Genomic DNA, 11,889 nt, shown 5'->3' with positions numbered 1-11,889 from the left:
AACCAGCAACTCTCCCCTAATTCAGACACGAAAGAATGGCCTCGTTTTCAAAACTCCTCTGAAGAGAGACCCCAGATGAAATATCCTAGACGAGCGCATGGTTTTCTTGCGTTTCATTGTTGTTTTACATCCACTAGAGGGCGCGCTACACCTTCACATCATCCATGTTTTACATTCCATTTTATATGTGTAGTACAGTTGGAACCAGAAGCTGAATGAGTTTGCCTCGTTGTGTAGCGTCACAAGCTGAGAGGAAGGAGAGAGAGTTCACGGAGGAAGCAGGTTTCAGCTCTAGGACAGTAATGATCGTTTTCAAAAACACAGGGGAGGAGGAGGAGGAGATATTCTATAACTAGCGGCAGATCTCAGTAACAACACCAGGATAACCTGAAGCTGCAAAATGCTCTTGTACGTGGCTGTACAGCTCTGGATTCTGCTTCCACAGTCAGGTGAGACTAAAAACTCATTTGAAGTAAAGGCATTTACAAAGAAAAAAAATAAAGGTCTCTGAACAAAGAAATCGTAGGAGGAATTTTATTTTCCTTTGCCAAGAGACAGCCAGATTAGCATCACAAACTAAGTCATCAGGTTGCTGGAAGGAGGAAGGGATGTTTCTGAGGAGTGATTCAGACCGATACGATACCGGCTGAACTTTTCACAGGAGCACAAGGGAGTGCGGGGTCCAAGTGGCACTGGGTTTAGAAGTTCTAGACACGCATAGATCGATGTTTAAAGCTTTTTCTCCCCCACCACAGGTCTTGCACAAAGTGACTCCGTGGACCAGTCTCCTCCAGAAGTGAGAGTCTCAGCGGGGCAAAGTGTAACTTTACACTGTAACTTCACCACCGCTGACCCAAGCCCGTATCTGTTTTGGTACCAGCAGTATCCGAACCAGCCTCCCCAGCATATACTGACTAAAGCGAAATTTGGTGCTCCGGATCAGACGCTTGTCCAGGGAAAATTCTCAGCATCTTTGTACATGGCTAATAGGACGGTTCCCTTCCAGATTGAGGCTGTTTCTCACCAGGAGAGCGCTGTGTATTACTGTGCTCTGAGACCCACAGTGGGGGAGAACTGCATCTCCGCTCGTACAGTAAGTGAGCGGAGGGTTGTTTACCGCACTATGATAGAATCGTATAAACAGGGGGCTGGAAGGGACCTCGAGAGACGATCTAGTCCAGCCCTCTGTGATGAGGCAGGACCAAATGTACATGGATCATCCTTGACAGGTGTTTGTAAAATCTGTTCTTTAAAAGAAAATGTTTTTTTCCCTGATATTTTGTTAAACGTCTCTAAGAAACTTTAGTTCCTGCACTTTGCCCTACTGTATATCCCTCTGATTTTTTATTATTAATGAAGATTCTTTGGATTAAAATACTTTTCTTATTGAAAAGGCATAAGTGGCAAGTGCTATAACAGGGGCTCCAATTTAATTTAACTTTCAATAATATGTTGTCACTAATATAATTTCATATATTCAGGAGCCTCCCCCCTGTGATGACATAGATCAGGGAACGAGTTTATGAAATCAAGTCTGGCACTTCTAGAGAAGAGAACTCTGTCAATACACGTGTAACCGATAGGCTGCAAGACTCATGGCCATGCATTCACACACCCCGCCCCCCTTGAAATCCAATACACCTGATCCCACTTTAGTCCAAACCGACCCTCAATCAATCCAGCCTGGCTGAACCCTATATCCCGCTGAACCGATCTCAACACAATCCAATCAAACCCAATCCAAAGAGACGTAACCCAACTCAATGAAATTCAACCCCAAACCCAGCTCGGGTAATTACAGCCCAAACCAAAGGAATACAAAACAAGGAAACCCGGTTCAACTCAACCCATTCCAACACACACACACCGAACCCAGTCGAATCCAGCACAACCCAATTCAGATAAACAAAAGCTCAAAACAAACGAAAATAGATTTGCATTTTTCTCAGCAAGACTGAAGTCCTTTCCATTTTAATGAAATGGTTGTACTCCCACCCATCTCTCTGTCCCCCTCTCTGCCCAGTCACAGTTGAACACAGATCCCCACTGTTTGTAACCATCCTAAAAATGTTACATCTGGAGGGTTGGTGGCAGGTTCTCAGTAACCTAGACGACTCCCGGAAGGGGGATACCTATACCAACTCAGATACCAGGATAGTCAGGTTTCAGAGGGGTAGCCGTGTTAGTCTGTTTCAGCAAAAACAACGAGAAGTTCTGTGGCGCCTTGAAGACTAACAAATTATTTGGGCATAAGTTTATTTGTTAGTTTTTAAGGTGCCATAGGACTCCTCCTTGTTTTTCTGGATATTCAGGGAATGCTTTGAAGCCCTTGTCCATTGGATATTTAAATGTGATGTTTGTGGAAGCGGGGATTTTCCGAGGCACGAAAGCTAGAAGCGCAATTTCTACTGGGAAACAATCCGTGGGACTCTCTCTTCACTGTGCACCAGTAACCAAGAATTGTTGAGAAAATGGTCGTAGGGAGGTGGGGTCCTAGATTTCTCCGACGTGTATTTTACTCTATGTACAACTAGTCACTGTGCTTCCTGCTTAATGTAACCTCCTGCAAACAGAGTCGCACTTACCAGCAAATCAAGACACGTTAAAGGAGGGTTGAGGAAGGCGAGGACGTTGTTCAGAAGCGAAACCAACCACGTCTCGTTTCCTGTGGGCTAGGAAGGGCTCTGAGTTCCACATACGCCCCTCATTAGGCCAGTGGCTGAAGAAATTGGGCGAGTCTGTAACATTCAGGAAGGACGCTGTCTCTTCAGGGCTGAAGGGTTCAGGGTGGAATTGAAATCGGAGCCATTTTCCTTAACACGATGAGCAAACGTTTGATGTTCGGCCTTTTTGTTTTCACTCTATATCCAGGTAGTTAGTCGTAGAATTTGCCTCACTGCTCCGGAATCTCTTTCTCTCTTTGTACACACACCGCCTCCCTATTCCCATCTCTCTCCCCCTCTCTTTGCAGTCTCTTTCTGCTCCCCATCTCCTCTCGCTCAATCTGCCTGTCTAAGGTTATCGTGGTGAGCGCTCAGACTACATACAACTAGGATATTTTATTTCTTGTTGCAGGTGCGGTGCTGGGTGACTCGGTCCAGCCCAGGGAACCCCAGATGTCTGGAGCTGAAGGCGGCTCCGTGACCCTCAGCTGTTCTTATGAAACCAGCTACACGTCCAGTGTCTATCTCTACTGGTACCGCCAGTACCCGAACCGAGCCCCGTAGTACATCCTGCGGAGAGGAGCAAAAGGAAGCACGTTCAGTGATACCGCAGGTTTCGCCCAGGAGAGGTTTTCTTCGCAGTCTGCTGACAGCTCTACCGTTCTGAGCATCACAGCCCTGGAGCTGGCGGACACCGCGGTGTATTACTGCGCCCTGCAGCGGGCACAGTGACAGAGCCACGGAGCAGAGCTGTACACAGACCCTCCCTTCCCTTCACCTTCAGGGGCTCGGCATGGACAAGGGACCAGAGAGAGCGTCTCCAGGACCCAGCATTCGCCCCCAGTGAGGGATGCAGCGCTGGGCCACAGCTCAGGCAGCTCGGTACTGTCCTCCCTGTCAACATCTCGCAGATAGATTACAGAATGTGTACACACACACACGCACACACACACACACACACACACACACACACACACAGTGCAGAATGCCTGCAGGTCTCTTGAAGATGCCACCCATCAAAACAAATGGATACATGCATCCATAAATACCTGTGACTGAATGGAGCCCTTCCTTCCTCGGGCTCCTAAATCCCAGCCCAAATGTTTAATCGCAGCGGGGTCTGTCTCTACCAGTGTCTGGGCAGCACCCAGGATAATGGGACCCCGATATCAGCTGAGGCTAGACGTACCCACAGTGCTCCTCCTCCTCCTCATGCCCCGCACTCATCGCAGAACTTGAGCGATTTGCACAATTATTTAATGACAGAAGACTCGGAGATCAAAAAAGTTAAATCGATGTGACCACTGAAACATTTCATATGTCAAAGTAAACAGACTTAAATCAAACCCCAGTACGTTTCCAAGCAGCAATTTTCTTAACTGAATTTTACAGCGAGGCAAAGGGTTATCAAGGGATGTACTTGTACCCGGGCTTGTCTGGCATATGGTGAAATCCACATTTTTTACTTCTACTGCTAAAATCGAATCCTTCCAAGCCTACATATAAGGCTTATAGAGGACTCATTTCATGGATTTATTTGGCAAAGGTTTATGACTGGCTGCCAGCCTGATGCCAACTCTCCTGCTTTTCCAACCTGGCTTGGGACTGGCTATGGCAGAGTTACAACCACTAATACTGACAGTACTTTACACTAAGCAGGTTTTAAATGGTGAAATCTAGTGAGAAGATTTTTTTCCCCTTAGGAAGTAATGAAACACTTTCCACAGACTCTTGTAACTAAGGAATGGCTTGTAGGAATAGCCGAGTTCTTAAAATAACCTCTTCTGGAGACAAGTAACACAGAGTTACGCAGATTTTCCAGGTCAAAAGGAAGAATTATGCACATGCAGTTTGACCTCCTGCATAACAGGGGCCAGAACATTTCTCTCAATGACGCCTGCACCAAATCAATAACTGATGATCCCTTTAGAGAAATGTGTGAAACTCCATGTGTAAATAACCCTCCCCTCGTCTAGAGAAATATCTGAATGGCTCCTGGAGGAGAGGTCCATCGATAGCTAGTAGCCAGGATGGGCAGGGATGCAGCCCCATGCTCTTTGAGTCCCTAAGCCTCTGACTGCCAGAAGCTGGGACTGGACGACAGGGGACGGATCACTCGATAATTGTCCTGTTCTGACGCACCTGTCACTGGCCACTGTTGGAAGAGAGGACGCTAGGCTAGATGGACCATTGGCCTTACTGAGCCAGATCATTCTTATGTTTTCTTGCTGCTTTGTCAAAATTACTTGCATGATTTATTATGTCCACAAGGGGGCGCGCCTGCCGTTCTGGGAATTACATTTTACATTGTGTTTTATTTTGAATCCAACACTTCCCTGGATAGCATCTCTTTCGGGACTCTCGTGTCCTAAAGAGGAGAAGGAAGGTGGGAAGTCACAGAGAGGGCTCTTTTACAGCATACACTTTCTTTTAATAAACAAAACAGGAGGAAGAACTATTTTTTATAATTGGATAAAGGGTCTAGCAAAAATGAGGCTAATTTCAAGTTGCAAAATGGTCTTCTACCTTCTGTCCTCTACTCGTGATGTCAGGTGAGAGAAATGATCATTTTTATTTCATATATTGCATTTAAGAGCTACAAAAATCCTGTTATAACAGCCTATAATTTTCAAAGAAGCCTAGGGGAAATAGGCACCCACATTTCTAAAGATCTTTTGAAAATCCCACATTTTTTTAAAGAAAACTAGATTCTCTGAACCAGATAACTGTATGAGTTAATAGAAAGAACTTTGCTTTCCTTTCGAGATACTTTGCTTTAAAATGGAAACCAGTTTCTACATCAGATCATTAGAGATTTTTGTGTAAAACTGTTTTTTCTCTCCACAGGTCTTGTTCAAAGTAATTCTATGTTTCAGTGTCCTGCAGAAATGCAAATCTCAGAGGGGTAACCCGCCACTTTGCAGTGTAATTTCACCGCCTCTTTCAGCAGCTCTTCTGGTTTCATCAGTATCCGAACCAACCACCCCAGCATTTATTGACAGCGTATCAATCTCCTGCTGAGAAGAACATCTTCACTTCTGGAAACTTTTCAGCAGTTTTGTTCGGCTCTAATAAGACAGTTCTCTTGAAGATTGAGGCTGTGTCCCGCCAAGATAGAACCATGTATCACTGTGCTCCGAGATCCACGCTGGGGCGGAGTTGCATTTCTGGCAATACAAGAAATGATCAAGGTGCTCCCACACACCGAGGGTCTCAGAGGCTGTTTTTCTACTCGACTCTTTATGGAACTTCTCTGCCAAGTTCAGTTCCTTCTGCTCTTCCCAAACCCGATGCATTATTATCTCAGTTATAGTTATGTAAATTAATATATGCATGAATTTACAAACTTTATATGAAAATATATGTTGTCAATAAAACAAATCACTCCACGATACTTGGGAAATTGTACCAGGATTTCCTGCAGCCGGAAACATGCTGTAAAAGACACGGGGCGAGGTTCTGATCTGTGTCCCATCACCGCAGCTCTGGTCTAACTCTATCGGGCCCGTTCTTAGCTGCTGCGAAACGCTTCGGATCCTCTGAAATCAGCCTCCATCCACGATCAGTCCAACTCTCTCTGTCCGTCAGTCTTTCTGTTTGCCCAGCTTCTTACACAAGGTAGTCTCTCTGGTTCCCTGGCGAGGCAAAGTCCATTTCATGTCTAAACATTTTATCTACTGCATAGAGACAGTCACAGCTACAAACACAACTTTTTGAATGCTGAGGGTGGGTGAAAGAGCCACCAAACAGAGGCGGTTTCCCATAGAAATCATTATCAAACACCACTCCCCTCCTCTAATTTCCTCTGGGTTTGGGCATTGGGGTCAGATCCGCCCCCCCCCCGACTTTTCAGGGCGGCAGGTTGGTCGGTTTAGAACATTCAGCCAACAATCCCCTGGCTTCGCTGTTGTGTTTTCACCGCCTCTTTGTGACTCAGAGCAGACTAAAGTCCCCTGAACAACGGACATGCGTTTTGTCGAGCCCCGCAGTCATTCTGCGGGGAGGGACGAAGCAATACGGTGATTATAGGGAAAATGCTGGTTTCGCCCAGGAGAGATTTTCTTCCCAGACTGCTGACAGCTCCACAGTTCTGAACATCACAGCGCTGGAGCTGGCGGACACCGCGGTGTATCTCTGCGCCCTGCAGCGGGCACAGTGACAGAGCCACGGAGCAGAGCTGTACAAAAACCCTCCCTTCCTTCCCATTCACCGGCCCTGCATGATTTGGAAAGAGACCAGAGACAGGAGTCCCCAAAGCCCCGCAGTTTCCCCGCAGTCTCAGGTAGAGATACAGCTCTGCTCTAAGTGACAGGCAATTACAGACAGGGATCAGAGGGGTGGCCGTGTTAGTCTGGATCTGTAAAAAGGGACAAAGAGTCCTGGGGCACCTTATGGACTAACAGGAGTTTTGGAGCATGAGCTTTCCTGGGTGAATCCCCACTTCCTCAGAGCATGTGGTGGAAATTTCCAGGGGCAGGTATAAATATGCCGGCAAGAACCAGTCTAGAGACAACCAGGTTAGTTCAATCAGGGAGGATGAGGCCCTCGTCTACCACTTTGTTTGCTGGTGCCTAGAGCCGGCCCTGGCTGTCCCAGCCCCACATCTTGCTCGCTCGCAGGAAAGCTTCCGGATGAGGTTGGAATATGGTTAAATTCTGTTTCACCCACAGAGACCTCGGCAAATGACTAGGGGCGAGATTTTAAAGGTTTTAGCTGCTTAAAGATGCAGAGAGGCACCTAGGGACGGGTTTTTAAAAGGTGTTTACGTGCCTCCTGGGATTTTCAGAAGTATCTAGGCACCTAACACCCATTGAAATCAATGAGATTGAGACACCTATTTGCTTTTGAAAATCCCACCAGATGCCTAAATGTCTTTAAGACCCACCCCCTAAGGCAGTGTCCCTCAACCTTTCCAGACTACAGTACCCCTTTCAGGAGTCTGATTCCTCTTGGGGACCCCTAAGTTTCCAGGGCCAGCTCCAGGCACCAGCTCAGCAAGCAAGTGCTTGGGGCGGCCAAGGGGAAGGGGCGGCACGTCAGGCTCTTCAGCAGCAATTCGGCAGCGGGGTCCCTCAGTCCCTCTTGGAGGGAAGGACCTGCTGCCGAAGTGCCACCGAAGAAGAAAGTGGTGCGGTGGAGCTACGGATGAATTGTTGCTGATCACCATCGTGGCTTTTTTGTTTGTTTGTTTGTTTCTGCTTGGGGCTGCAAAAACCCTGGAGCTGCCCTGCATGTTTCACTTTACTTATAAACTACTTGCTTACAAAATCAGACATAAAAACACAAAGGTGTCACAGCCACACTATTACTGAAAAAAATTGTTTCACTTTCTAGTTTTGTCTGTGCGAAGTTTTAGTTTGTACTGACTTGGCTAGTGCTTTTGATGTAGCCTGTTGTAAAACTAGACAAATATCTAGATGAGTCGATGTATCCCCTGGAAGGTCTCTGTGCACGCCTGGTTGAGACCCACTGCCCCAAGGGGATTTCTGAAAGCACCTAGATTAGATTTATAAAAGGTTTTTAAGCACGTTAACAGGCAGACAGTTGTTATCTACATCGCTATACATCCAAACAGGGGCGGCTCTACAAAGTAGGCTGCCCCAAGCAGCGCGGAGCGCTGCGCCGCCCTTCCCCAGTCCCGCGGCGGGTCCCCTCTTCCCGCGGCTCCGGCATCCTGGGGGAGCTCCCGCCGGCATGCCTGCGGCAGGTCCACCGGAGCCCGGGACGAGCGGACCTGCCGCAGTCATGCCTGCGGGAGCTCAACCGGAGCCGCGGGAAGACGGGACCTGCCGCAGTCATGCCGGCGGGAGCTCCACCGGAGCCAAATGCCGCCCTCCCCAGGATGCCGCCCCAAGCGGGCGCTTGGCCCGCTGGTGCCTAGAGCCGCCCCTGCATCCAAATACCACCAAAATCTGCTCTTTGGTGGGATTTTCAAAATTTCTTTACTGGGTTAGGTGCCTAATTCCCCTCGGCTTTTCATTGGCGTGTCTAAGTGCTATAGTGAATTATAACAATAGCTTATTTATCAGCACCCACCACAAACACTGGGGAATCCCTTCTGTCCCAATAATAAGGAAATTCCCTAAAATGGTGGTGAAGTCGCAGGGAGTGAATTATAATGCTCCCTGAATGAAGGTGACTGATAACTAACTGCAGAGCGTGTACTTATGTAAGGGTGATTATAATTACCTGCCAACGAACACAGCAACAATAATTCATCCAGACAGGTGAGAAGTCTTTAGGACGGGGGTGACCCTTTTATAATTCTGTGTTTGTACAGTGCCTGTCACAATGAGGTCCTGCTCTAAGCCCAGCCCTCCTAGAATACACTTAAATAATGCAGAATTCTTAGCAACGATTCCTACTGTCATGGGATAAAAGGGAAGGTCCGTTCATGGATTGAGAACTGGTTAAAAGACAGGGAACAAAGGGTAGAAATAAATGGTAAATTCTCAGAATGGAGAGGGGTAACTAGTGGTGTTCCCCAAGGGCCAGTCCTAGGACCAATCCTATTCAACTTATTCATAAATGATCTGGAGAAAGGGGTAAACAGTGAGGTGGCAAAGTTTGCAGATGATACTAAACTGCTCAAGATAGTTAAGACCAAAGCATACTGTTGTCAGAGCGGTACCGGTGTGGTGCTCTGCTTTCTCCTTGTTGATATCACTCGGCTGCGTGTGTGAGTTCCCTCTGTGTGCTGCCCCAGCTCTGCAGATAGCTGACACAGCAGACCCGACAAGAATCCCCAATGACCACAGAGTCCAGTAAGATGCAAAGCCACATCGGGCTAGGTTTATTGCGACCTCGGACACCCGTGCAGGGTCCCCGTAGATTACTTAGTCTACCGGGCGTACTGCGAGAGAGTGCCTCTTGGCAAGGACCCGGCTTAGTGGCGGGACTTTCCACTCCCCCTACGGCCGGACAAAGGCACCTCCCCAGGGATGCATTCTTATACACAGATACAAACAAGTTACACATCACACCTGACGTATTAAGGTACAACCTCTCTACGTAGCAAGTTACAACCCTTCTATGTATTAAGGCACCGCCTTCTACCTTGTACATGTTGGTTCGAACAAAACAACTCTATCCATCATTTTACCCTTTTGCCCCTGTCATTGGGATGGGTCGGCCTGTCCTTTTATTATCTATGGAATGTTTCAGTATAGTGTGTTCTAGTGCTATGTTTATGCTAGGTGAATATATGTTTATGCAGCATCAGCCCTTTCCGTGCCAGCTTCTGTGAGCAAGGCCTACCTCTGGCTCACAGCTTAACTTTGCTTTATGTTAGCAAAGTCTTGTTCGTTACTTCAGTTCAGGCCTCTGGCCTCATACTGGGCCTTTATCAGGGCCTGCACTTACTACATTCCCCCGCTTTTTGTCTTTTTATGGGGAGGATGTTTACCCATCGTCCCGGCAAAGCATAATGTACGGACTAAAGATAACCCAGTGGGCTAAACACTGTTATGTGGTTACCTTATTTTATCATCCATACACTCATGCCCCATCTGTCTGTTTAGTCTGCACATTCCCTCGTACGACTATTAGGCAGATTTTATTATCCAATTATTTTAGTCCCTTATGTTGGGCCTGGGAATGTTAGGCCCGGGACCATGGATACATGGGGGTCAGTAGCCTCTGTAGTGTTTTATTGAGGGCCTCGTGAGACCATACCAATGTAAATGTAAATGTAAAATATAAAGGTAGTATTATGATTGAGCCTTAGAGGCACTCCCAAATAATTAATATATATAAATTATATGGTTATAGCATATATATTTGTAGCATGTATTGGCATATATGTATAGTATGTATGTGTACATATGACACCACCTTATATCCAAGCATAACCATGTTTTTCCAATTTGCTGGTGTACTTTGGCCCTTTTACTTTGGTGATACAGATAGACACACACCCCTATTAGGGCAATTTCAGTGACTATCTCTCTCATTATTAGTAGTAGGCTGAATGTTTTAAAATACTGGGATGGGGATTATGATAGTGTGTCCCACACTGCTATGTGAGAAGTAAAACAGAAATTTGGAGTAGTGACACTACCACTGAGGCCTTTATATATAAATATATTGTAATTAGTTACTACACAGTACTGTCCATTCATGTTATAGGTTATCCTTAGAGCTGGTTGTCACCCTCTGGTCAGCTTTACTGGGCAGGAAACAGAAGTGGGTAGCTTCTCTGTTCCATTGGTTGATGTAGATCCAGTTGTTTCTTGTGGATGCCGTCTTCCAGATAACCTACTGAATGGACAGTAACCAATTTATCAAATATTGCTGTGTCTGGATTTAATATTGGTACCCAGACACTGAACAAGATTGTTTTGAATAACATGTGCCTTAGTTAGGATGCAGTGTTACTGACCCAAATTATGACTGGTACTAACAGGCAATTTGTTTACCCAATTTGTAGTTACTATGTAACTTAGTTTCTTTACCAATTTGTTCTTTTCTTGTCTTCATGTTGTTTGCTGCCATTCGTTTGTTGATTTGTACCTGTGTGTTGGTTAAACAGTTTAGCAAGGTTATACACATTGTACATGTTGTACAGCAATCATACAATACAGCAACAATACAGTAGTACAATAATAATACAGTAGTACAGCAATAATACAGCAGTACAGTGATAATACAGTAATACAGCCATCATACAGTTGTTTTTACACAATAGCCAACTTGAAATTAAATGACAGTTTTTCTGGTCCAGCTAGTGGTTTTTAGCTGATTGTTAAATTAATTGTCCATATATTGTAGATAGAGGTGTAATTGACCAGTCTCTTATTTATAAAACACTTCATTTTTCTTTTCTTGATGCTTGGGGGTTTCTTCACTGTATACAGATATGAACTGGTGTCTTCAGGGTGTGATATTTTCTGGTGTCTTTGGTCTGTGGGATGCAACTTAAACAACTTTTGTTAGTTAACATAGTAAAGTTTTTTTTTTGTTTGCTTTTTAGTAACCCAAACTTAATACACAGTTATAGGGATCGAGTCTTTTATAACACAAGCTATACTTTTGCAATTGTTGTATAGACATTCATTTTCATTTGGGGTGCATTACTAATATTTCATATTAAATATAACGCTTAACAGCTAAAATAAATGCTCACAATCTTCCATGAGAAGGTGTATTACTTTCCTTTGCTGAACACTTTGTTTCAGTAAAAGCGTTAGTAACATAATTTTAACTAGCTTTTTAGAATTAATTTGCT

The 11,889-nt window shown here is 45.5% G+C and overlaps 1 gene segment (V, D, J or C); it reads left to right on the top strand.

The window, feature by feature from the left end:
* The first annotated feature begins 340 nt into the window (after positions 1 to 340).
* On the top strand, positions 341 to 3,395 carry LOC120392789. The segment is given in 3 exon segments: positions 341 to 449; positions 756 to 1,147; positions 3,228 to 3,395. Coding segments are annotated over 3 exon segments (609 nt in total).
* The last annotated feature ends 8,494 nt before the right edge of the window (positions 3,396 to 11,889 follow it).

The sequence above is a fragment of the Mauremys reevesii genome, unplaced genomic scaffold, assembly GCF_016161935.1.
Source record: "Mauremys reevesii isolate NIE-2019 unplaced genomic scaffold, ASM1616193v1 Contig116, whole genome shotgun sequence".
In the NCBI taxonomy this organism is placed as follows: domain Eukaryota; kingdom Metazoa; phylum Chordata; order Testudines; family Geoemydidae; genus Mauremys; species Mauremys reevesii.
This window is presented reverse-complemented; position numbering and strand designations above follow the sequence as displayed.